This window comes from Ascaphus truei, chromosome 6 (assembly GCF_040206685.1).
Source record: "Ascaphus truei isolate aAscTru1 chromosome 6, aAscTru1.hap1, whole genome shotgun sequence".
Taxonomy (NCBI): Eukaryota; Metazoa; Chordata; class Amphibia; order Anura; family Ascaphidae; genus Ascaphus; species Ascaphus truei.
Window position 1 is genome coordinate 122,915,016 of NC_134488.1, and position 27,536 is coordinate 122,942,551.

General features: G+C 49.1%; 1 protein-coding gene across 1 annotated transcript; it reads right to left on the reverse strand.

Moving 5' to 3' along the window:
- Nucleotides 1-1,342: 1,342 nt before the first annotated feature.
- FXYD3 (FXYD domain containing ion transport regulator 3) lies at nt 1,343-27,536 on the reverse strand. The gene is made up of 8 exons (XM_075606169.1): nt 27,381-27,536; nt 11,020-11,081; nt 10,637-10,669; nt 4,697-4,717; nt 3,663-3,737; nt 3,102-3,138; nt 2,701-2,741; nt 1,343-1,530 (listed from the first exon to the last, which is right to left on the reverse strand). Exons 2-8 carry the CDS (start codon nt 11,057-11,059, stop codon nt 1,511-1,513), a joined length of 267 nt encoding a protein of 88 aa, XP_075462284.1. The 5' UTR covers nt 11,060-11,081; nt 27,381-27,536; the 3' UTR covers nt 1,343-1,510.

The following is a 27,536-nucleotide window of genomic DNA, read 5'->3' on the forward strand; positions in this document are numbered from 1 at the left end:
GTGCACCACTTCCGGACAAATGCAAGTCGAATTATTGCATATACAGGTAGTGCGGTCTGACAAAACCCAGTGTGAGATGGGCCACAGATCTGTTTGCAATGGTAAAGTGCATGTGATGCAGCTGTGCAGTCTGGTATATGGGGCCAACACACCAAACAAACACAATCTGCCGCCCACCTAATATATAACGATGAACATCTATGTTGATGAAAAATAGTTGGTGCATCAGGGATGGAATCCAACTAGAACACAACGCTTGGTGAGACCCCTAAGGGTACTCACGAAAAGAATCCCTACATTAATGCACTCTACCTAATTATGATAATGGTGGCAATGTAGAACTGCCGAGTAGAATACTCAAAACATCAAGGATGACTGCAGACTAAAGTGGTCCCAAAAGACCCCACTAATATAAAAAAAATAACAACATTTTATTAACATATATGCTGGGAAGGTAACAAACACAATGTGAATTTAAAATGCAATGTAAATAAAATCCCATTGGAAAGAACATACCGGCTGTATGGTAAGTATGTGAGGATGTACTCCTAATTAGCCTAATCAGGTAATTAGCCCTACAGCCCGTTGTACATACTCACATACTTACCACACAGCCGGTGTTTTTTTTTTTTTTTTTTGTTTTTTATATTAGTGGGGTCTTTTGGGACCACTTTAGTGGCATTGCCAGCCCTTCCCAAAGCACAGGAGCTAAGGAAAGAGAACATTGGGTGTGAGCACAGTAACATACAGAAGCGGTGTTCCAGACCAGGGGGGCTCAACTACAGTCCTCAAGGGCCACTAACAGGTCACGTTGTCAGGATACGCCAGTTTCAGCACACGTGGTTCAATCAGAGGCTCAGCCGAACACAGCCACTTGTGCTGCAGCAGGGATAACCTGATCTGTTGGGGAGGGGGGCGGGCATGAGAACTGGCGTTGAGCACCCCTCTTCTAGATCATAGAGGCACCCAGTACCACCACAGCCTTCCCCTTGTTGGCTAAACATGCAGCAAATGTGCAGAACAAGTTTGGAGTTTGTCACGAGCTTCACTTATTTGACGCTGCGCCGTCAGAAGCCGCCGAAGACACGGTGAGCGAGTTACAGATGCCTTGCGCGCTCCCCCAGGATTTCGTTTAAATGCTTTGGGGGGGAGAGCACAGCGAGTACAGAGCGGCTTTGCTTCCTACCACACAACAACAGCTTGTACTTGACCTCATTATATTGAAGAAAGGAACTCCCTGTTCTGCTCCCCATGTCCCCTTTCCTGCAATTCCTGAAGGACGTAACTCTACGAACATTATCTGGGACAGTTTGAGAATGTCACAACTCACGCTGCGAGAAAACAAAACAAAAAAAACTTTTATTGAATTACAAGCCAAAAAAAAAAAAAAAAAGTTAAAAAGAAAATAGTTTACACAAAGAGTGGGAGATAAGAGGATGGATGTCATGAAGTCACAATTGAGATGTTACTGCAACGGGATTAGGAAAATGAAGCATAATCAGCTGCATGTTCAGCACTTGCTGGCGCTCCCTGAAAGAGAAAGAGGGTAAATTACACCCCAGAAACAGATCTGTCCGATAATACTAAAAGCAACAAGTTGCAGTTCATTTATTTAGTTATAGGATTGATGAAGGGGTTTTCTGGAGTTGAAATAAATGCAATTCAGTGCCATAGACCTCATGCTTCAAACCTATAACTAACTATATATAAAAAAAATTAAATAAATCAGTTCTGTACTATGAGAAAATACATGTAGCTTTTTTTTTTAACCACTCTGAATGAAATGTTTAATGTATTATAATGTAACAAGCCTTTTTTTGTTTCTATAGCAACCATTTACAAAGTCACAGATACTGAGTCAATACTCCTCTGCAGCCATTAATAAACCCTCGAGCCGAATCTTCGCTGATCGATCACAGGAGAACGGATCTATGGGCAACTTAGCCAATTACTCATCACGGTGTGCATTGTATTGATGCACCTATTAAAGGGGGGGGGGGGGCGGCAGCTGGGACTGAAGCTTTAAAAAGTCTCCATACAAACAATATAAAACCCTCACTGCAAGTTATACAGAGTTAGTATAGTTATACAGTATACCTGCAATAAGTGCTTTCTATATTGATATTTTGTCTCTTGCATCAGTAACCTTCACTCAAACCGGCGGTACAAGAGCCTCTAACCGTTATTTTTACAGCTGTTTGGGAAACATTATAGATGGACGAAATGGATTCACTTTCTTGGACTCCCTGGTACTGTTGAGACTGACGGCAAATTGCCATGCGGTCTCCTACCTGGTTAGGTTTTTTTGGAAGCTGAACAGGACTGAACCGTAATTAGGTCAGGAAGCAGGAAAGGAGCACAGGCCCTCCCCTTGATAAAGGCTGCTTCGAAATGTTGGAACTGGATTTGCTAATACATTAACTTTCTGCAAGTCCATGTGCCTGGTCGCTTCTTTCCTGCTCCGTGACCTCCTTGGGGCATTACAGGATCTCCCCATCTCTATGTGCACCGGCAAATTGCCCTCATTACCACCTTAAATTGTGTGCCTGTAACCATCACTGTTCCCTTTATTAGGTTAGAACACTGCAAAATAGCGAGAGCTTCTAATGAGTCCTAGCAACACCTAATCCCATTGTTCTTCAGGATACAAAAAAGGAAAAAAACACCCCTTGCCAATCGAGAAAAGGTCTCGGACTGTACCTGGAGTAATGAGGCTCTGTTCCTGTGCTTGATTCCTGCGTCTAAATGAGGGGAAAAAAGATGTCTGTGTTACCACGAGGGATGAAGCGGTATGAACCCATGGAGAATGAACAGTTGGAGAAGGAGCGGCTCCGTGAGTAAAGACACTGACTCTGGCACTGAGTTTGAAGCAAGGGAACATGGTTCAATTCCTGGTGTCGACTTCTTGCGACCTTGGGCAAGTCACTTTATCTCCCTGTGCCTCAGGCACCAAAAACATAGATTGTTAGCTCAATGGGGCAGGGACCTGTGCCTGCAAAATGTCTCTGTAAAGCGCTACATAAAACTAGCAGCGCTATACAAGAACAAACAGAAAATATAAATATATTCAGCAGAATACATATAGACGATTCATCACTTACTCGTTCTTCTGGTTGAATTTGCATCGGCATTTTCCACCTGAAAGGGAAATATTACATATTAGATACATACTTGGAAGAAAAAAAAAAAGGAAACCTCATTTGACACCATTAAGGAACGGTCTTCTTAGGAGTCTATTAGACGCACGTGTGCTGTGAACTAGGATGAGCCCAAGAATGTAACAGTAAATATAACCCCACACATATTGACACAGAGACTGGCAAAGCTATGGCCTATCCAACAGCTACAGAGGAAACGATTGTCCAGCCAGTCCCTTCCTAGCAGTGACAGATGGGACATGATCTTCCCAGTCTGTCTCATTCATACACAGGCTGCATTATTCATTGGGGTTTGGGCTTACTGCACCCAGCTAACAGCTTGACAGAGGAACAAGCAGGTATTATCGCCCATCAAGTATGTTCCTCTTGACAGTTACGGACAGAAAGGACCACTGTCCCATCCAATAGCAGAGAGAAAGGAACTATGTAGCCCAACTAGTCTGTCCCATTTAATACAAAGCAAGCAAACAGAGAGAGACATTCAATGTCAGGATGATAACTTACTCATCAATATGATGATGCCCATGGCACACAGCACCCCAGCAACAATAAGACCCCCGATTTTCAGGGATTCATAATCTAGAAAAAGGAAAATATTTATTTATAGAGATTGTATTTCAAGCTTAGATCCCATACAGAATTATCCAGTAACAAACGTTCACGAGTGTCCACACCACTGACAGGAACTATGTGAGCACTTCGTGCAGGGGTCCACATATACACCTATAGTACAAACAAGCTATACAGGGGAATAAAACCCCATTGTTTTGTGTGTTCACATCACAGAACCAGTGGCCCTGTGAATAGGATTATAAAACATGGACATTAGTATGAAGTTCTGCACGATCCTCCAGCAGCCAGAACCAGTGGGCTGAGCAATTTGTCTTCTCCAAATACCTTTTGTGTACAGCTGCCACATCTGATGAAGAACTCAGAGAGGTGCAAAAGCCTGTAACTGATCAACTATCTTCAGCACTACCTGCTCCTCCCGCATTACTTTACTACACGCGGTTTCCAATAGCAATATGGGAAATATAGATTAGGTTTTCAAAATATCCCTGCTTCAGCACAGGTGGCTCAGTGAGCCACCTGTGCTGAAACAGGGATATCCTGAAAACCTGACCTATTGGTGGCCCTTGAGGACTGGAGTGACCCCCCCCGGTGTAGACCTTTGTGAGGTGGCCAGGAAGCCAAAAGTGACCACTTGACATATGCTTATGCTCCGTTTAATAATTTTTACAGTACTATTTTGATGTTCAGACATGTAACACTGCGCTAGGCGTGATGGGATGTGGGGGGCTTAGATCAGTGCTAAATTAAGCGGTTTTTACTATAAGACATGTGGATACAAACAGACAAAACCAGACAATTTGGAGACTTTGTAACCTTACAATACAGTCTGAAAACTAAATCACAACAGCTGCCGGATACAAGCAATTTCCAAGTGATTGTAACCCCAGTTGTGTCGCCTTTATTTAGTGGACACAACTTGCCGCTATTTACAGTATATCAAGCGCATATCACAATGAAAGACTTACCGTAGTAGAATTGGCTGTTCTCTGAAATGAGAAAGCAAAACCCACAGTTAAAAACAGAACAGCAGATAAACACCAAACTCGCGTACAGAAAACAAACAAACACGCTTAGGTTCATCTGAAGCTCTCAGATGATCGACTAATACACCACCTTCTAGTACCGAGTTTGGCAACCCTGTAGCCAATAGCCACAAGTGGCTAATTGGCCATCAAAGTGGGGCTAATTGAAGTTTGCCAAAAAAAAGCTTAAAAAAAAAATGTGATATATCTACTATATATTTGTGAAATCACTGTATGTCTGCGTCCCAAGGGTCAATCGCATTGGACCTTGGGCCTGTCACTCCTGCTCAGGCCATGCCCGCCCCCGCACACCTCTCATTGGCCTACGTCCAACACCAATGCCACACTGTCCCACCCCTCACTGACTCTCATTGGCCTGCGTCCAATGCCCGCCCCCCACACCTCTCATTGGCCTGCGTCCCACCCCTCACTGACTCTCATTGGCCTGCGTCCAATGCCCGCCCCCGCACACCTTCATTGGCCTGCGTCCAACACCAATGCCCTAATACTTCCACACTGTCCCACCCCTCACTGAGTTTTGGGAACGCTCTGGGGCCACGCTTCACAGCTATCAAAACCTTCACGTCTGCTACCACAGACTGCCGAATCAGGTACAGCAGTGTTTCCCAAACTGTGCGCCGCGGCTTGGCTAGAGGGGCGCCGCGATCAGGGCCGCCAGCAGCGGGAAACAAGGGCTGCTAGCTCATTTAAAAAAAAAAAAAAAAAACCTCTGAGGGGAAGCAGAGGAGCGGTCACGTGACCACTCCCATCCAATGGGGCTGCAGCCTGCCTGGCATTGCAACTGCAGAGCCACCAGACAGCACCACGGTGTGTGTGTGTGTGTGTGTGTGTGTGTGTGTGTGTGTGTGTGTGTGTGTGTGTGTGTGTGTGTGTGTGTGTGTGTGTGTGTGTGTGTGTGTGTGTGTGTGTGTGTGTGTGTGTGTGTGTGTGTGTGTGTGTGAAAAACGGGCTGCAGGGTGTGTGTGTGTGTGTGTGTGTGTGTGTGTGTGTGTGTGTGTGTGTGTGAAAAACGGGCTGCAGGGTGTGTGTGTGTGTGAAAAACGGGCTGCAGGGTGTGTGTGAAAAACGGGCTGCAGGGTGTGTGTGTGTGTGTGTGTGTGTGTGTGTGTGTGTGTGTGTGTGTGTGTGTGAAAAACGGGCTGCAGGGTGTGTGTGTGTGTGTGTGTGTGTGTGTGTGTGTGTGTGTGAGAAAAACGGGCTGCAGGGTGTGTGTGTGTGTGTGTATATATGTGTGGTGTGTGTGTATATATGTGTGGTGTGTGTGTGTATATATGTATATATGTGTGTGTATGTGTGGTGTGTATATATATATATATATATATATATATATATATATATATATATATATATATATATATATATATATATATATATATATATATATATATATATATATATATATATATATATATATGTGTGGTGTGTATAGCTACTATATATTTCTGAAATGTCTGTATGTTTGTCTGCATGCCCTGTGTCCCTAGGGCCAATCGCATTGCACCTTTGGCCTGTCACTCCACCTCAACACTGTCCCACCCCTCACCACACTGTCCCACCCCTCACTGACTCTCATTGGCCTTCGGCCAACACCACTGCCACACTGTCCCACCCCTCACCCCACTGTCCCACCCCTCACTGACTCTCATTGGCCTTTGGCCAACACCACTGCCACATTGTCCCACCCCTCAGTGACCTTTGGGAATGCTTCTAAGCACCTAACACTCACCGCACTGCCTCTTACAAACACCCCCCTCCACCACCACCCCCCCAACCTCATGCACCCCCCTCCACCACCACCCCCCTCAACCTCATGCACCCCCCTCCACCATCACCCCCCCCCAACCTCATGCACACTACAAACACACGCCACAGCTCTCCCGCTACTGCAGCCCATCACCAACCCCCCTCACCCAAACATACAACGCACGATGCTCCATCACCCCCCCCCCTCACACCAACAGCAAACGCACGCTGCTGAACATACAACGCACGATGCTCCATCACACCCCCCCCCCCTCACCCGAACATCCCCGGAGCACACCCAAAACTACCCCACCCCCCTCACCCATACATCCACCGCACGATGCTCCTCCGGAGCCCCTCACCCCCCCCCCCCCCCCACCATCCACCGCACGATGCTGCTCCGGAGCCCCTCACCCCCCCCCACTCACCCGAACATCCACAGCACGATGCTGCTCCGGAGCCCCTCACCCCCCTCCTCACCCTCTGTCCGCCCCCCCCTTTCCTGGCCGCTGGCCCGCAACAACGGAACTACCCCCTATCACCACTCCGCGGGACCTCAACATCACCCGCTCTCCCGGAGCACCCTCTCCCCCGGTGCTCCCCCCCTCCCCCCCCCCCAGAGCACCCTCTCTCCCGGTGCTCACCCGCTCCCCCGGTGCTCCCCCCCTCCCGCCCCCCCAGAGCACCCTCCCTCCCCCCCCCCCAGAGCACCCTCTCTCCCGGTGCTCCCCCCCCCAGAGCACGCTGTCGCCGCTCTCACCTTCAGGCCTAGAGGCCGCGCCCCCAGCTCCCCATCCCCGCGGGCGCTGCTCCGGCTCTCAGGCCTAGCTGTCTCTGTCGGGAGCTGCACGGGCCGCGGCCCACACCCCCCCTCACCTGAGCGTCTCAGCTCCGCATCGCCGGGGGGAACCGCCGAGGAACCCGAGGAGGAGCGCGGCCCGGTGCGAGGTAAGTAACCGCACGGGAAGAGATCTTTCACCCCCGGCCCGGCCCTTCACCCCACCCGGCGCTTCACCCCACCCGGCCTGGCGCTTCACCCAGCCCGGCGCTTCACCCCCCCCCCCCCCCGCCCTGGCCCTTCACCCCCCCCCCCCCGCCCTGGCCCTTCACCCCCCCCTGGCCCTTCACCCGCCCTGGCCCTTCACCCGGCCCTGCCCTTCACCCCCCCCCTGCCCTTCACCCCCCCCCCCCTGCCCTTCACCCCCCCCCCGGCCCTTCACCCCCGGCCCTGCCCTTCACCCCCCCCCCCGGCCCTGCCCTTCACCCCCCCCCCCCGGCCCTGTCCTTCACCCCCCCCGGCCCTGCCCCCCCCCCCCCGGCCCTGCCCTTCACCCCCCCCCCCCCCCGGCCCTGCCCTTCACCCCCCCCCCCCCCGGCCCTGCCCTTCACCCCCCCCCCGGCACTGCCCTTCACCCCCCGGCCCTGCCCTTCACCCCCCCCCCTGCCCTTCACCCCCCCCCCCTGCCCTGCCCTTCACCCTCCCCCCACACACACACACACACACACACGTGTACACACACACACACACACACACACGTGTACACACACACACGTGTACACACACATGTGTACACACACACACGTGTACACACACACACGTGTACACACACACACGTGTACACACACACACACACACGTGTACACACACACACACACACACACACGTGTGTACACACACACACACACACGTGTACACACACACACGTGTACACACACACACGTGTACACACACACACACGTGTACACACACACACACACACGTACACGTGTACACACACACACACACACACACGTGTACACACACACACACACACACACACACAGGTGTACACACACACACATGTGTACACACACATGTGTACACACACACGTGTACACACACACGTGTACACACACACGTGTACACACACACGTGTACACACACACGTGTACACACACACGTGTACACACACACGTGTACACACACACGTGTACACACACACACACACACACACGTGTACACACGTGTACACACACACACACACACGTGTACACACACACACACACACACGTGTACACACACACACACACACACGTGTACACACACACACACGTGTACACACACACGTGTACACACACACACACGTGTACACACACACACACACATACACACACGTGTACACACACACACACACGTGTACACACACACACACGTGTACACACACACGTGTACACACACACGTGTACACACACACGTGTACACACACACGTGTACACACACACGTGTACACACACACGTGTACACACACACACACGTGTACACACACACACACGTGTACACACACACACACGTGTACACACACACACACACGTGTACACACACACACACACACACACGTGTACACACACACACACACACACACGTGTACACACACACACACGTGTACACACACACACACACGTGTACACACACACACACACGTGTACACACACACACGTGTACACACACACACGTGTACACACACACACACGTGTACACACACACGTGTAAACACACACACACACGTGTAGACACACACACACACGTGTAGACACACACACACACGTGTACACACACACACACGTGTATACACACACACACACACGTGTATACACACACACGTCTATACACACACACACGTCTATACACACACACACACACGTGTATACACACACACACACGTGTATACACACACACACACGTGTATACACACACACACACACGTGTATACACACACACACACGTGTATACACACACACACACGTGTATACACACACACACACGTGTATACACACACACACACACGTGTATACACACACACACACACGTCTATACACACACACACACGTCTATACACACACACACGTGTATACACACACACACGTGTATACACACACACACACATGTGTATACACACACACACACATGTGTATACACACACACACACACACGTGTATACACACACACACACGTGTATACACACACACACGTGTATACACACACACACGTGTATACACACACACACACGTGTATACACACACACACACGTGTATACACACACACACGTGTATACACACACACACGTACACATACACAATGTATACAAACATGTATACACACACACACACAAACATGTATACACACACACACACAAACATGTATACACACATGTATACACACACGTGTGTGTATATATACACACACACACGTATACACACACATACACTATCCCCAGCACCACCACATCAGCACACCGGTATCCCATGCCCCCCCCCCCCCCCCAGCACACTGGCATTCTCGGCTCCCCACCATTCCCAGCCCCCATCAACACCATCAGCACCCACACATTGGCACCTTCGCACCTCCCCATCGGCACACCCACATCCGCACCCCCACATCATCAACAAACCCTCCCAAATCAGCACACCGATACAATCACCATCAGTACAGCCACAGCAGCAGTACCACCGCACACTGCCATGGGCCGCGTGGACCACTCCCCACCCAAATGCCACCCCCACACCACAAACATCCCGGGCAACGCCGGGGCTCTCAGCTAGTATCTGATAAAACTCGCTTCTATTACAACGGACGGTGCACCAGCAATGATTGGAAGAAAATCAGGATTTGTTTCTCGAATTGTTGATGTCAATTTGGAGGCGGAGATAAGATGTGCATCGAGTACAGATAGTCGGCCAATGTTTCTGCAACTTGTCAGAAAGAAGGATTGCCAAATTTCACATTAACTTGTCTTACATTTTCAATTTGAAGAACTGTCATCATTTGCGTCTCAAGCAGCTGTAACTGAGTAGTCAAAGTGTATATGTTCTGGATGAACTTGTTCAAACAGTGCGTGTTGTTTTAAATGTTCGTTTAAGTAGCCTAATTTCTCACATTTTACATGGTGTGGCTATTTTCACTTCTCATTCGCCACACCTGTGGCTACATTGAAAAATAGGTTGCCCACCTAGGTAATCTAGTAGAAGGATCAGAGCCAGTGCTGCCCCATGTCACAGCAGGAAAGATAACACTCACATAACTGTCCATAGTACAATGCTACATCCCACAGTAAGGGGTGGCCGTGTGCGGTACTGACTCACCTGTTGGATCATTGGCTTGGAGAGATGGAAGAGCTGAAACAAGAAAACAAGACGTGATACATATTATACACAGCCTGGCAGCAACAGACAGATGCAGAGTCCTCTGTTATATTCAGCTCCCCATTATAAATGATGCATTCATGGAATTATATTTTTTTAAAAGCTGAACAATTTCTTGACATCACTAACAGCCACCAAGTCTGCCCTCTTTATCAGACAATCTGCACAAAGATTTATAAAGTTTGAATAACAAAAAGTATCCAGAGAGAATCTGAGAGGAAAAAAGTTGGACCCCCATGTAATTATAATACCTGGAAATATTAAAGAGAAATACAATCCGAGTTCCCCAGTGTTGGCTACATGCGTTCACGTTTACCACTTACCTGCCAGCATCAGGAACACAGTCATAGTAACTTCCTGCATCTTCAGATCAGCCGTTTACACCCTGTTGGGAAACAAAATACAAAGTCAACACACACACACAATCCACACACCTAGACCAAGCACAGTATTCACCCAATGAGAAGTCACATCAAGGGAGCGAGGCACTGAAGGTGAAACTTGTGAATCGCTGCATACAAAGCACACAATGTTCATATTACAAGGATTATTAGTCATGAGATCCCCGAGATAGTGGTAATATATTAGTGTCTTTGAAGCAGGCGAGCTGGGTCAGCCAATTACCCTTGGGGAGGAGGGATGTTGGGCGCACAGTAAACGCACCGAATGAAACAGCGACACGGACAGCGTGGGGAGCCTGGTTTGAATCCCGATGTCCGCTCCCTTTGACATTAGGCAAGTCACTTTATATCCCTGTGCCTCAGGCACACAAATTAGACGGTCAGCTCGACAGGCTCACTGCGTCTGCATATTTCCACGCTTGCGCAGTCAGACAAATCCCTGCCGTAAGCAGTTTACAATGACATTTTTTATGTCAGAGGCAGGACGGGGAGATGGTGACCTGCCCAACGTCATGAGAGAAACGTGGGGATCCCCGCCAAGTTCACCTGCTTTCACAAACCAATGTGATTAGCATGAAGTCACTCCACCCTACAAGAAAACTGGTTTCTTCTGCTTCCCCTGGAGGCGCGGGGAGGAGGGTTCTGCTGCTACTGAGGAACGCGGAGACTTGCGCAGAAGTAATAAACGGGGCCGTTCCCACTGCAGGCGTATTTATCTGAAATATTTCTGCACAATAGAAGGATGTCTAATTTCCTCCCAACTGCGTCTTGCTTTTCTTAATGTAGTTTATTCCTAACAAAAGGCAAAAATCCCAATTAGAGAGGCAGTCCCTCCTACAGGACAAAAACTTACTGATGTCAGTGATAACGTGTGTAATTAATGCATTTGTTTAATTGTATTTTGTACCCAAATCTGACACCTACAAGGATTTTTACATAATATTTGAGTTAGTTTGTAAACCTGGAGAGCAGCAAAGTCTTTGCTATTGGTATGGTTAGATCTGTTTAGTGAAGCTAATTATGCTTCAACTATTTACAACAGGATGTTCTCTGGCCGGCTATGTGACATTGAAATGGCATATGACTGCCAAGTCCCTCCCAATTAATAACATTAGTAGAAGATAATCAGACCATTTTTCCGATGAGATTTTTTTTTTCTTTTCTATTTGCTTGTAAAATGAAGGAAACGATAGCACAGCGGGAGTTACCGTGAGAATACTACACTGCAGGCTTTGGGCCTATTTAAATTTGTATTTAAACATGGGCTAACCTAGAACTTTGTAGTTTTCCTCTTGTTTTTGGTATGCAAAACAAAAAAATCAGGATGATTTGGGCTCACATTTTGCTTGGATCCTAAAGCGCGATTTGAAAGGTAAGATCCAAAACGTGGGATTTGAAAGCGAAAAACCTGCCCATCCTTCGTCACAAGAGAGCGATTTTTATTTTTTAATTACAAGTCTGAAGGGTTTTATATAACTGCTGTCAGATACAATGTGTTGTTAAGTGGGACTGAAGGAGACACAGATCAGTCCCAGCATGTGTAGGTTTCATTTATCTCGTTTTTGCCAGAGGCCGTATTATTTTGCACTTCGTGCACACACAACTCCCCTTGCAAGTACCAACCTATCAAACTGCCCAAGCACCGCAGTTTAGAACACAATGTTTCTTAACCTTTTAACGGCTGGAAAGGCCTGGAAAACATTGCTCATGCAGCGTTACAATGTTATGGCTTTGAAAAAATTAAAATAAATGTTCACCCTCTTCTCCCCCACCCCAATCCAAGGTCACATTCTGATCCCAGGAAAGAGGGCTTGTAGAGATGGGGGAGACTTCCACCGGCACAAGGCCTCTCCGTGCCACGTTTAACCCATTGGTTGCCAGAGGGGAATTCAATGCACAGTAACATGATAATCCAAATGCATTCTCCTTTCCTTTTACATACATTACAAAGGAGCTTTCAGCCACACAGGCTTCAGGGAACTTGGCTTTATGGGAGCTTTGGGATTTCTGCTGCATGGAGAAGGGAGAGCAGCACAGAGAATGGTAACGGAGATCACCCACAGGAAAGGGGTAGTGATGATAAAGGAGTAATCCTCCAAGGCCAAAGTATACGAGTGGCGGGCATCTTTTAAGAGGTTGCACTCGGGTGATTGATGCCTTTTCTATCAAAACCAGACACCAGAAATTAATTTTTAAGTATTGAAGCGAACACAACAAGCTGAAAACGTTGGAGGCGTTCGATTTCCTCGGGCTGCGTCCGTTTTGCACAAAAGAAAAGAAAACAGTTGATTGAGAAACGCTGCCCCATTCATAGACCGCCCCCCAAAAATGCCATTTCTAAATAATTTCCAGAAAGCAACAACTGCTTTAGGCTGGGGCCATGGTACCGCAGTCCGTGCGAACGCCGCACGCTAAGCGAACAGACTGCCTTAAGGCAGTGTTCACGTCCATGCGGCGCGCGGGCTTGTGCGGAAGCGAAAGGGGGCGCGCGTGGCGGAATAAATCAGTTCAAACGGATTTCTTGGAGCGACAGGCCAGTCACGTGAGCGGTTCGCCCAATGAGGGCGAACCAGCTCTGTGATGTCACGCCCCTAGACACGCCCATGGACGGCTTCAAGCGGGTGACGTCACGGCCACGCACGCCTCCGCACAGGTAAAGGCACTATGGACCTGGCCTTAGGCTGCGTCCCCGTGCCGCTGACCGCGCTCATGCTTGAGAGTGGTGATGTCACCAACTTTCCAAGCACGAGGGCATGGTGCCCGGCAACTTTTTCTGTGAGCGTGCGGGGGACGTGGCCTAACAGTGACTGGCGCTGATAGGCTGAGGAGGTCAAACTCAATTTAATCCTGTCTCTGCAAGTGCCCAGCGCCCGCGAGGGTACGTTCACGCACACGGGCGCTGCGTGGGCGGACAGATTTAAATTGATTTGCGCGGTTGGTGGCAGCGTGGACACAGCCTTCGTATAAGGAAGTCCATTTCGATTGGTTGTGTGTTGTGGCCAGCTATGCGGGATTTCACCATTACCAAAAACCCTAGAGCCTAGGAAACCGTTCTGCATCTGGCCACCCTCCTCACAAGTTACCAGCAGGTCTGACAATTTTACCTTCACAGCTCAAAAGTGGCGCACACACGCAAACTGCTCCCCGCATTCCTGGCTCCTCGCCAACTTACTATTCAGACAACATGTCACATGACCAAAAAAAACCACCACAAGCAGAATTTCCAAGTATAGATGATGTGTCTGAGCCTGATCATTTCAATCCCTCTGCTCCCTGCATGGTCACTGCAGGATGGAAGGCGCCTTCATGTTCATTCATAACGCTCACTAATGGTGCGGAGTAGAATATGTATGGACTGCCAGTGTGTCTTTTTGCTCACTCAATTCAATGTCTTAATCACCATGAAACATGCAGGGGAGCTCACACATCGCTTTCAGTAGGTAAGAGGCTGGGCAATGCTGCAACAGGGAGAATGGAGCAGGTTTCATTAAGGACCTGTGAAAGACTCCTGGGTATTCTCCGTACTGTATTTGGTGGAGGGTTTTTATCGCTTCTTACCCTTACCTGATTGTGCCTAGTTGGCAACCCCTACCAGCTTCACAATGCAATCAGCAACCACGCTGGGACTGATCGGTCCAAAAGGACAAAACAATAAAAGATGTGGTATATTACACGTGCTTCCCACAACATACAAGCAGGGCTAGCAAATGACACATTAAGACCTTAAAGAAATAGCACATGCACGCACATGGCTCCCTTGATTCCTCTTCTTGCAAAGAACAGACCTCAGTATTATCATGTATAGGTCTGAACCAGATGTGCACTCTCAGCTTTCCATCCATCCAACTTCTCGCACCTCCATGCTTGTTACAAAGTACACAAACACTAACCTGGTGGTGCTGGGGGAACGTGCTGGGGCTTCCGGCGCCTCACTCCTGCCTCCTCCCTCTACCCAATATGCCTGGGGATCGTAATGGGGCTGCTGGGGCATCATGGTGGGGCTGCTGGGGGAAGTGCTGGGGCATCATGGTGGGGCTGCTGGGGCATCGTGGTGGGGCTGCTGGGGCATCGTGGTGGGGCTGCTGCGGCTGCCGGCGCCTTACTCCTGCCTCCTCCCTCTACCCAATATGCCTGGGGATCGTAATGGGGCTGCTGGGGGAAGTGCTGGGGCATCGTGGTGGGGCTGCTGGGGCATCGTGGTGTGGCTGCTGCGGCTGCCGGCGCCTCACTCCTGCCTCCTCCCTCTACCCAATATGCCTGGGGATCGTGGTGGGGCTGCAGCGGCTGCCGGCGCCTCACTCCTGCCTCCTTATCGGGCGCGCAGTGGCCATTTTTTTTAAAATTAGCACGATCCCGGTTATAACACGGTCGGATCGGGTGTCCCCCGAGGACCGCATAATAATGGGGTTCAGCTGTACTCGTTACCCAACCCTTAAAAAGCAGTCAGCCAGTCCTTCTTCCTCCCTGAAATATAGGTGCAGAACTCCTACTTTATTTTACATTCAATAATTTTGCTGATAAATCGCTTTTAGAGGGTGCAGGGCCATTTACCAACCTCAGCAATGTAACGTTCTCTACCAGTTTAATGTTTATTTTAAGAACGCAATGTTCAGTACCTTAGCAAAACTCGGGGCAGAAGCCTGAGAAAAAATGATCAAATAGAACAAGACATTCCAGGCCTTTACGCACAATGGCTCATTCGGCCACATATTTTAGGAGCGTCAAGTTTCCATAGCAACCTGTCATGACCAGCAAAACAAAGCTGTGGGAAACCAGAAGTTCTGGTTGTCATGGCAAACCAACATTTCCAGCCGGAACCTGAGCAGAGATGCTCGTTTTGGCCACGAAAAAGGAGCAATAAACAAGAAAAGCCACTTGGATTGGGGCCAACTTCACATGGGGGAAAAGCAGAAGAAGCTGCTAGGAGGGGAGGTCCTTCAAAAAGAGGCTTCTGAGCTCAAGAAATTGTCAACAAGGCCATAGAGGCCACCATTTGGTAAGCCTGGGGAGAAGAGGGAGGGGTCCTGGGGCCTTTAAAAAGGAGGCCAAGAAACCAGCCATGCAAGTGGGCATCTTAACCCTGAAAGAAAATAATACAATTTAAAAAAGGCAGATTAACAAACCAATCCCACTGAAAGAATGGCTAAAAGGAAAATTGGAACACAAGAGGTTTGTGGCAAGAGTGCAGAGGAAGTGGAAAGTCTACAGAATTGAATAAATGGCAAGAAGGCAGACAGGGAATGCACTACGTATCAATCTACTTTTGGAGATGTTGCAGGGTATGAGGGCTGCAGAAATGATTGATGCATGGACAGTGCAGGATTGTACATAGAACAGTGTAGTATCAGGCAAGTCCTATTAGGCCAGGGCTGGGCAACTCCAGTCCTCAAGAGCCACAACAGGTCAAATTTTAAGGATATCACTGCTTCAGCACCACCTGTGGGTGTTGCCCAACTCTGTATTACACTACCGACACACTTTATTGAAGTGTGGTCGGTACCGCAAGCCGGGAAATCTCCCGGCTTGCTAGTGGCCGCCCCTCGGCGTGCCGCGCGTCATAGACGCGTGGTCACGCGTCATCGGGAGCGTGCGCCCCCTGCACGCGTGTCCAGGGGCTCCCCGAGGGAGCCCTGGTGTCCCGCGATCGCGGGGTTCCGGGGGACCCGGCGGACCCGGCAGCGGTAGGGAGAGCGCCCCGATCGGAGGGCGCTCTTCCGCTGCTTCGGCGCGCGCCCGTCACACTCGGGCGCGCGCCAGGCTACTGCTGCGGCACAGAACGGGCAAATGCTCGAATAAACTGTGCCGCAGCAGTACATCCTAATAATACAAATAAAAGGATACAACCCTGGCGCATAAGGTGAGTGAATAAATAATACCAGTGGTAATGTGGGACGCACGCAGACCACATGGTGTACCAAGTACTGTCAGAGACTGTGCGGAGGTTTCAGACTATTGCAGCACTTCATTTGATTGCTTTAAACACACATAAACATTGTGAGTACGTTTCTGTTAATGTGAGGTTGTGTACAATAACGTTTAGACGATATTGCGCAATCTCTTCCTCTTTTTATATCCCATGATACGGAGATCCAGATATAGGAACCCGAGAGGAATATTGGAGCAGATCCTGAAAGCACACTGCCTGTGAAAGAGGGCCTTTCGATATCCACCTGAACCAGGGACCCCATGCAGGGTTCGTGCTGCCTTGGAGAAGAGTTGGTCAAGAGGACTCATCATACAGTTTCTATCCACTGCACGTTATCTTCCTATTTCTAGCAAGAAGGCATTTTTTGGGATATCAACATAGGAGGGCATTTTTTGGGATATCAACATAGGAGGGCATTTTTTGCCGTACGATACCGCGCAATGTTTTGTCCCTGTTTTTGTCTCCTTGATTAGGACAGCTGTTGCAGTAAGGAAGAACTTACACTTCATTGGGGACCAAGTTCTTTTCAGCCTTGTCATTCTCAAGAGGAGAGGACCTTCTTCACTTCACCTTCTAGGACTCATTCATCATTGGTTATATCCTTTGAGGACTTATTTACCACTGGTATTATTTATTCACTCACCTTATGGCGCCAGGGTTGTGTCCTTTTATTTGTATGATCAGTCTGTTTTTGGAGACAATTTGAGATAGTCTCCACATTAGGTTATCCAGGCAGCTTTTTATGTCACAGTGATTCACGGGTTCACATTGTCACATTTATAATTGTTTCACCATTGTGCACTGCATTGTTTTATTTGATCTAGCGTTATTCCATAGTATCACCATCTCCTGTATTACATCCACTTAAAAAATGTTTGCCACTTCTTTGAGAAGTAATAGGAACGAAGCCTGTGTGATTGAATGCTTACATTACATATTTATCATGCATATTGAAAACACAATCATTTTAGAAATGGAATATTTTATACTTTGAGGGTTTCATCTAAATGTTCATTAAAAAGGTGCAGTCCTCCCTAAAGCTGCAGTTTTCCTCAAATGAAAAGTAGTGTGTGTGTTCAGGATCAAAACACAACCTAGACCCCCCTTTCTTTTTAATGCACCTCACCCAGCAAGCCCCCCCACCCTTTTACAAGCATCCCACCCACAACGCCCCCTTTTATAAAGCACATGCTTAAGACGTTGCTTATTGTCAAGGTCAGTGGCTTGGAAGCAGGTGAATCCAGTTTGGATCTCACGACTGGCTCCTTGTGAAATTGTACAAGTCGCTTTAAATCACCCTGTGCCCCAGGCACTCACTGTGCCTGCAAAATTATACGTATAGCACAGTGAACATAAGAAAGTACATTCTCTCTCAGCAAGTACGCTCCCTAATAAAATGCACAGCTGCTTTGCATGCTAAACTCAAGCCCCCTGAATGCTGGAAACTCAAGTGGACCCATTAGGGTGGGAAATAGGGCTGCAGGATGTTGCAGACCCCTTGGATTTTACCATGTGGGCGCTGAGCCCCCTCTCCTGCTTCTCCCAACAGGCCAGTAGACTAAAAATGCATTTCCACGGTTGCCATTTTCCACCAAAGGGCAAAGTCATTAGCACGAAGTAAAGCCGATTTCCAGGGTATACTGTATGCAAACCAGCCCTGCGGCAGTTGCCCAAGACATCAGCCACGTTCCGTGATAGCCCGAGGTGTGGACCCTGTGTACACTGTGCTTGCAGCATCCCTGGGACCATGTATTTACATGACTGCCCAGCAGAAGAGTGGCTAACAGATATACATGATGAACACCTGCTGTCTCAGTTCAGCAATAGGTTGAAGCCTCTTTCTAAAACTCTGGATTCCTGCCCTGGCTGGGATGCAGCCAAGAGGAACAAGGAAGGAATGAGATATCAGTTCAATATCCAGCCATTGAGACAATTTACCTCTCACAGCCATAAAGAAGACCTAAAGGTGTGGAGAACAGGAGCACATAGAGAGGAGCCATTTCTGATTGGCCGAGTGAGGCAATTGGCCTGTACCAATATATATTGGAGTTGTAAGAAGGGGAAAGTGCTCAGCCATTTAATACCCAAGTTACTAGTTCTGTTACCGGCATAATTAAAAGGAGGTTTACAGGCTTTGCAAATGAAGGCCTCAAAATATCATAAATGTAAACGACCAATGCAACATACTTTTGTGACGAGCTAATTAAGTCATTTGCTGCAAGAGGGCTAAGCAACATATCGTGCCACAAAAGTAATAAAGGGGGAGAACATACAACAAAGAGACAGGAAAGAGAATTACAGTGTTCCCATTAAAATACAAAAAAAGTATTCATACCTTTGAGGACACAAACAAGTGATTTTAACTCTTCGTTAGGACCTGCTACTCACTGCCAAGCTAAGAGTAGCAATTAAATCTGTACAAAAAGGCGCCAAATTACATTGGCAAGTTCTTTTATTTCATTTTTTGGCCTTTTATATTGTAACAGTGTTTTCTTTACTCAGCAGCTTGAAGTCCTTCAACCTAACAAACAGGCCGGGATTTTAGCATATCCCTTTGTGGGCTCAGTTTGCATGCAGTGACCTAGATACATCTAAATAGAAGGGATTTGCATATGAAAGCTTGGCCTCAAGCAATCCTTGAGAACTAGATGTGAGAAACACCTTACCCCCAGCTAAGAAAAGTATGGGCTTGGCTCGCAGATTCCCATCATACTGCTAAAGGAACAGTGTATTCACTCAGTGCAGACCCTTGTGTGAGAACCCATCGGACTGAAATCTCAGGCGGCAGAGCCCGTCCCTTGTAATACACAGCACAGAAAATAACCCGGCTCAGTAACACAACAGCAACTCTGCAGAGGAACGGAATATGGGGCTTCCCAGGCACAGGAGGCTGATCCACAACTCAGTCAAACTTATTTACTAAAGTCTGCACAAACAAAGGGGGGGGGGGGGTAATAATAATAATAATAATAGGGCAAAATAATTGCACCAGATTTAACAACACGCTTTAAGAATATCCCTGCTTCAGCACAGATGGCTCAATCAGTGGCTACCTGTGCTGTGCTTAAAACCTGACCTGTTGGTGGCCCTTGAGGACTGGAGTGTGCCACCCCTGCTCCAAGTAAAAGGACTCAAACACAACTCAGGTGACTTTCCTGTGTAGGGCAAAGATGGGAGGGGAGCCGGGTCGGTCCTCTCTTCCCTGTAGTAAGATAACAGAAGGAGGGGGAGTAGGTGGTATGATACCTTTTATTGGACCAACACTCACAGCACCTACTCCCTCCTGTGTTATTGTACTTTGTTGTGTATGGGAACCAGTGTGAAGCTACCTGGGGACACAGCAATCAGGACTATATATACACAGCTATATCACCCCGCACTGATTCATCGCCACTCTCACTAATGTTTAGCATCAGCTGCTCCCTGGACTTTCATGGAATCTCGCTGATAAGAATCAGTACTTTTCCATTCAATGTCATTTTTTTTGGCCACCGGTCTCTGTATTTTGGAATTTGACATCTCTGCAATTATCCCTGGATCCTCTCCAAACATGCTTTGGGATCTATTCCCATGAGGGACCAAACATCCTCGTACACCAAGGGCAGCCCCACATAGCACAGATCTGTGGGAAGGCACTGGCTTTCAGGAGCGCAGATAACACGGAAGCCTGGTCTAAAGCAAAACTGTGTTCTATTAAATAAAGTACAGTATCATAGAGACTACAGTGTCATATAAGCTAGGCCCCCTACTCCAATATACTCCTTTAGTGGCAGGGATAAAATACAACAAAAAGGTGAACAAAAACACAACTTTTACAGGATCAGATTAAAAGTTCTGCTTTTCTCCCCCCAGGTCATCTAACTGTAAGCTATAGAACATATCATAGTCATTAATTCAATTTGGTACTGAGTGTTTTTAAAGTGCTGCATAAGGCCTCGGGAATGGTCAGCGCTTAGGCGCTGACCCGTGCTGAGGCGCGCTGCTGCTCGGCAGTGAGCCCCTGCAGCCGCAATGAGAGCGGCTTTAGCAGGGGCTCACGCACGCTTCCGCAAGCGTGCGGAAGCGTAGGTCTTAGGCTGCGTCCAGGGTGAATCCAGCCGGGCGGAGGCGCGCTGAGGGAAAGCGGGTGCTGTCCCTGGCCTTAGACCGCATGCCATCCGGGGGGCGTGTCAGGGGGGGGGGCCTGTGACGTCACGGAGCTGGTTCGCCCTCATTGGGTGAACCGCTCACGTGACCGGCCCTGCGCTCCGGCGAGCGCAGAAACTACAAATTGTATAAGACCTACGCTTCCGCGAGCCCCTGCTAAAGCCGCTCTCATTGCAGCTCCAGGGGCTCACTGCCGAGCAACAGCACGGGTCAGCACGGGTCAGCACCTAAGCGCTGACCATGCCCGAGGCCTTATACAATTTTTAGTTTCTGCGCAGGGCCGGTCACGTGAGCGGTTCGCCCAATGAGGGTGAACCAGCTCTGTGACGTCACAGCCCCCCCCCCCCCCCCGACACGCCCCCGAACGGCGCACTGTCTAAGGCCAGGGAAAGCACCCGCTTTCCCTCAGCGCGCCTCCGCCCGGCTGGATTCACCCTGGACGCAGCCTAAGTTGTTGGCAACCTGGGATAGAACAGCATGGCCGCCATTTAGAATGCAGGCTATTCTCAACCTAAAAAAAATAGAATATTTTCAAACATAGAACCCGATTATCAGTGTCTTCGGCTGGGATTAATAAAAACAGAGAACAAACAAAATCCAATAAGGAGGAAGGACACTGGGACACTACTTGGCAGCGGAAGGGTTAAGAGACCACTTTTGGCCTCTGTTCTCCATACATTCACCCACAGGTGTTGGCAACTCCATTCCTGCTGATGTTAAAGGGAAAACAGCAGACACCAGGTAAGGTGAATTAAGAAGCAAAATCAGTTACATGGAAACTGTCCAGTCCAGCTTTTTTCTGCTCACTTACTTTAATTAGAAGCTCTGAGATTTCCCCTGTGAGACAACTGTTGCAATGAGGCACTCAAAAGTTGGGTTACCATCATTCAAAATAAACGGATTGTTACGAGCATGGGCGTGGATGCTGTTGTGTACCAAAACACACTCGAGATCTGGTTTCTTAGGGCCTCATGCAGAGAGCAGCGCTATTTACAATCTCGCCATTTTCCGGCGAAAATCGCGCTAAAAACAGCCGAAAATGGCGAGGTAGGAAAAAAGCGCCATTTTTTTTCTTCTATTTGAAAATCTCGCCGCGTGGCTGGCGAGAACCTACATCTCGCCAGTCTGAAAAATATCCAAATTCAGAAAGGCGCGCTCGCCATCTAGCGGCTGTTTTTGGCGCGATTTTCTTCAATTTTCTCCGCCAACTAAAGTTGGCAAGAAGCAGGAGCTCGCCGGCTATAGGGAAAAAAAAATGCGCGATTTTTTTTTCCCTTTCAGCTGCGCGCATCTCCTCATTTACAATTCTCCACATGCACTAATGCTAAAAATAGCGGATTTCGCCCATTTCTGCATATGGAGAATAAAACTCTCCATTAAACCTACTTTTTATTCCCCTCTCCAATTTAAAAAAGCGCTGCTCTCTGCATAGGCCCCTTAGTCTTTGTCGTGCGGCTGCACTAGTTACCATCTTGTAGCATTATGGATCTATTCTTTTATATCATAGAATGTGTGCTCGGTACTTCTGTATAAAGTGAAACATTATGTAGCCCTGGGCTCCATCCGGTCCTAGAGACCTCCCTCTCTTGGCGCAGCGTGGTCGCGGGTGCCGAAGGACCCGACGGCTGCTTCCAAGGGTGGGGGCCGGAGCAGCGAGCCGAGCGTCTTCCCCTGCATGCGGCCGGTTGCCGGGGACGCGATCGGGCCGTTGCTAAGGCCGCGGTCGCGTCGCTAGGGTCCCGGCGGCTAGCGAAGAGGGCGCCGCCATTACCCAGTGACTCGCGCATGCGCAGTGATCGCGCATGCGCAGGAAGGGTCCTAGAGCTAGGGAGAAGTCGCGCAAGCGTAGGGACAGCCCAGGAAAGGTTGAGGCAGCCCCAGATAGCTTGCGCAGGCGCAGGACAGTGGAGGAAAAGCCCGCGAAGCCCTAGCCTACCAGGGGAGGCTCTAGGTAGGGACTACGAGTCCCAGGAGCCTCTGCGCGCCCCACGTGACACCAGGGAGTCAATAGGGCTTAGGATCTCCAGGCAGGCAGAAAGATACATTTTCGCGGGCTTGCAGCAGGACAGTCAGTTGGAGCCAGGGAGCTGTGAGGGAAGGAAGGGTGCGGGGAGCGAGTGCAGCTCCTGCACCCATATAGGTACCCACACCCCAGGTAGGCCCCAACTCCCCACCAGATTAGTGGGTAATTGATCAGGGAAGGCCCAAGATAGGGACGCGGCCCTTAGCGTTAGTGTGCTGTCACGGCTGTCAGTGCCGTGAGGTCTGACAGGCAGGCACAGTGTTAGTGCAGTACGTTAGCTGCAGGTAGCGAGTAGGTTGTAGTGCGTTACTACAAGTGCTGCGAGTGTTAGTAGATAGTTAAGAGTAAGGACCGGGAAGAGCTAGGGGGACGGGATAGGCCATTAACCCTTTAGGTTCCAGGTAGGTCCTCATTCCCCAGCTTGTGGTTCTACAGGGACAGGCCCTAGGTTAGGGACCATGTCACGTAGTGCCAGTGATAGATAGGGACACAGCGGCTGCTGCGCTCCACGAGAGACGACTTGGGCTCAAGTCGGTACCCAGAGACAAGAGACTATCTCCAGGGTGGGATCGTCCCTGGGGGACCCCAAGCAAGGATTCACTGGACCGGATCAGACGGGATCCCAGAACGACTGATCCTTTGCGAAGCTGTTGCAGTTCCGAGCACCAGAGTGCTCGGCAGGTACATAAACAAGTGCACCAACGGGCCCTTAGTATAATAGTGACTGCGCAGTCACCCATTGCCTCTCTCTGCAAGAGTGCGGGACATTGGGTGGAGTTTCTATGGACACTGGGTGGGATCACCTGGTGTTGTGGGAAGCGTCCTGCGGAGGGACACCGGTTATGGTGGTATTGATGTTACATGTTTGCTTTGCATGTTAGTAAAAGACCTTGGTTATTATACATACCGTGTATGTGATTATTGTATTTGTCCTGCGAGGAACTACTCCCCCTCTGGTGGGAGCCATCGCAGGTGGAGGCGCTGCACTGAGTAAGTGGTTACTCACAGTATCATAATTGCCCCAGGTTCCCTGTGGCGGAAGCTCAGTCCTCCTGTGAGCCAACAGGTAACGCACCACACACCTGGTAACACCGTATGTTCTCCGCACCCACACTATAATCTGTGATTGGGTGGGGGAATACCCATTACAATTATATAGAAAGGTGACGCAGGGTTAATACAAACAAGGTATCACAAGCCTTTAAGTTCTATGTAACGGGGGTGCCCCGAACCCCGAGAGCTCACAATCTAAAACTGTGAGAAAAACACACAATAGGAGAGAAATGCGTATTGTACACGTGTTGGTTCTTACACAGATGCAAAGATCTGCAACGTTAATTATACAATGATGGTTGAAATTCCCCGATATCCTGATTAACTCTCCTTAAGGCTACTGCCCCAGCCCTCCCTGCTTCACGTGCGACTGACGCGCGTGCAGAGACTACAGCCACGATTGGCGGTCTGTAGGGGAGCGCGGGGGGCGTGGCATGTCTGCCCTGCCATTGGCTGCGTGCCAACCCCGTCACCGCATCATGGGAAGACAAAATTCTTGTCTTCTCTGCTATTGTACACATCACATCGCTTTGCGCATGCTCGCGCACACACACACACACACACACACACACACACACAGTCACTGGGGCCGCCCCCATAGAGGGCTGTGCTGTGGTGCACGCACCGCCGTGACCACGGGGACTCAGCCTTAGAGATGGGGTTAAACAAGAAAACAAGCGTTTCATCCACTCCATGCTGTTTCATCCTCTCCTTAGCCCCACCTTCAGGCTCCACCACTTCCTGATTGGCTGTTGCTGGGTACTGCAGTCAATAAGGATGGAGGGAGATGTCCAGCCCCCTAGCAACAGCCCTGCTCAGGGAAATCCCGCAGCCCTCCAAGCCGGTCAGGTCACTATGTCCAGAGAGGTAATACCGGTATACACATACATGTCCAGTATTTCCTCATTTTTTATGGACAGTGACCAAATACAGGACAGTCCTGTTCAATACTGGACACCTGGAAACCCTAGGTCGTGTGACGAAAATATAGTTATAGGCAAACACAACAGGCCTCCGAACGCACTCCTTCCCCGCTCTGAAACACTTAGCGTAACAATCATTTTAATATATGCCTCGTTACACAGTGTACAGCAGGGCCCTGCTTCTCGGCAATCCGCTTATGCGGCGGCACCGAGAAGGGGGCCGCCATCTTTGATTCCAGGTCGCGAATGCGCAGAATGGGCGGAGGCACCCGGCGCAGACCATTGGTTGCGCCCGGCGCAGACCGTTGTCTGCGCACGCAGACCGTTGTCTGCGCACGCAGACCGTTGTCTGCGCACGCAGACCGTAGGCCGCACATGCGCAGAACGGCGAAAACGCCATTCTGTGCATGCAAATTCACTGAAAATCGCCGGATCCGCTTTCCGGCGATTTTCACTATACGGCGGGCCCCTGGAACGGAACGCGCCGTATACCCGGGGCCCTGCTGTATATGCATTAAATCCGTAGGCACGAAAGCCGCGACTTCCTGCAACTGAAACAGAGGCTCATTTCTACAGTCTGCAAAACGTCTAATGAGTCAGTGCCTATAACACGGCTCCGTGCCAGGAGGTATGAAGACAGCGTGTTGTTCATTGTATTTGTACTTCCTGGAGCCCGGGGTCTGATCTGCGGACAGTTCCCACAGCACTGGCGTTAGGTAAAAATAATTGTCCGCCGGACACAACATGGCTGTGTGGCCAGGGCCACTGGAAAGCCACAACCTCACGGGAGAGGACATTGTGGCTTTCTAGGGGTGGTCCCCGTGGCCATGTTTGTATTTTTGTTTTAAACCACAAAACCGGAACAGGAGGGGGTACCAAGAACAGGAATAGGAGGGGGTACCAAGAACAGGAATAGGAGGGGGTACCAAGAACAGGAATAGGAGGGGGTACCAAGAACAGGAATAGGAGGGGGTACCAAGAGATCAGGGAACCACGGCTCAGCTCTGAGGGACCCCCTGGTTGAGGAAACAGATGAAATACTACTACTAATAATAATAATAATAATAATAATAATAATAGGGGGTTGCCAACTACTTTTTATTGTAGCTCACTCTTTTTGGAAGGTATAGCACCTTTAACCCTTTCACTGCCACAGAAGCCAGCCATGCGGCAAAGGGGTTAGCAAACGACTCCCTGCCCTAAAACACATGTAGGGGAAGAAAAATAAATAACTATGATACTTTTTATTGGACCAATAATAGTTTACAGCACTGTTTTTCAACCAGGGTTCCTAGCATCCATAAAGGGTTCCGTGCAATTGTCAGGTGATTTGCAAAGTGCACTAAATACAGAAGAATTTACAATGCATCTGATCTCAGACGCGCTATTAGAGAGGGTTGGGGTTCCTTACAATGCATCTGTTCTCAGACACGATATTAGAGAGGGTCGGGGTTCATTACAATGCATCTGACCTCAGACGCGCTATTAGAGAGGGTTGGGGTTCCTTACAATGCATCTGACCTCAGACGCGCTATTAGAGAGGGTTGGGGTTCCTTACAATGCATCTGACCTCAGGCACGCTATTAGAGGGTTGGGGTTCCTTACACTGCATCTGACCTCTGATGTGCTATCGAGGGTCGGGGTTCCTTACAATGCATCTGATCTCAGACGCGCTATTAGAGAGGGTCGGGGTTCCTTACAATGCATCTGATCTCAGACGCGCTATTAGAGAGGGTTGGGGTTCCTTACAATGCATCTGATCTCAGACGCGCTATTAGAGAGGGTTTGGGGTTCCTTACAATGCATCTGATCTCAGGCGCGCTATTAGAGAGGGTTTGGGGTTCCTTACAATGCATCTGATCTCAGGCGCGCTATTAGAGAGGGTTGGGGTTCCGCAGAATTTCAGTATTTAATTATAGGATTCCTTTACCTATAAAGATTAGAAACCACTTATTTACAGCATACAAGCTTTGGAAGCTCACACGGGTTCTTCTCAGATATATACTGTAGTAAGAGCTTCTGGTTTGTGTGTCTGGACGTTAAAGAAACACAGAAGATGTAATTATATTAGAAGTGCCGGGAACAGCACGGATGGTGAGAAAGTGCCTCTGTGTGCTGCGATTCTTATTGTTAAATAATACAAGTCTAAACACACACACAGCAATAACAAAAACAAAGCCAGCGGCTGGAAGAAACCAGAATAGTTACTTACCCCAACAAAAGTTTGCGTAGCCAGGAGCAGAGAAGAGCAGCACAGTGCAGACAAGACCAAAGCCAGAATGAGTTTGTCCAGCTCTGTGCAGCTGAGACTAGCTACACCCTATCTTCCCTCCTCTGTCCCGCCCCATACTTCACAGGTGAGAACAAG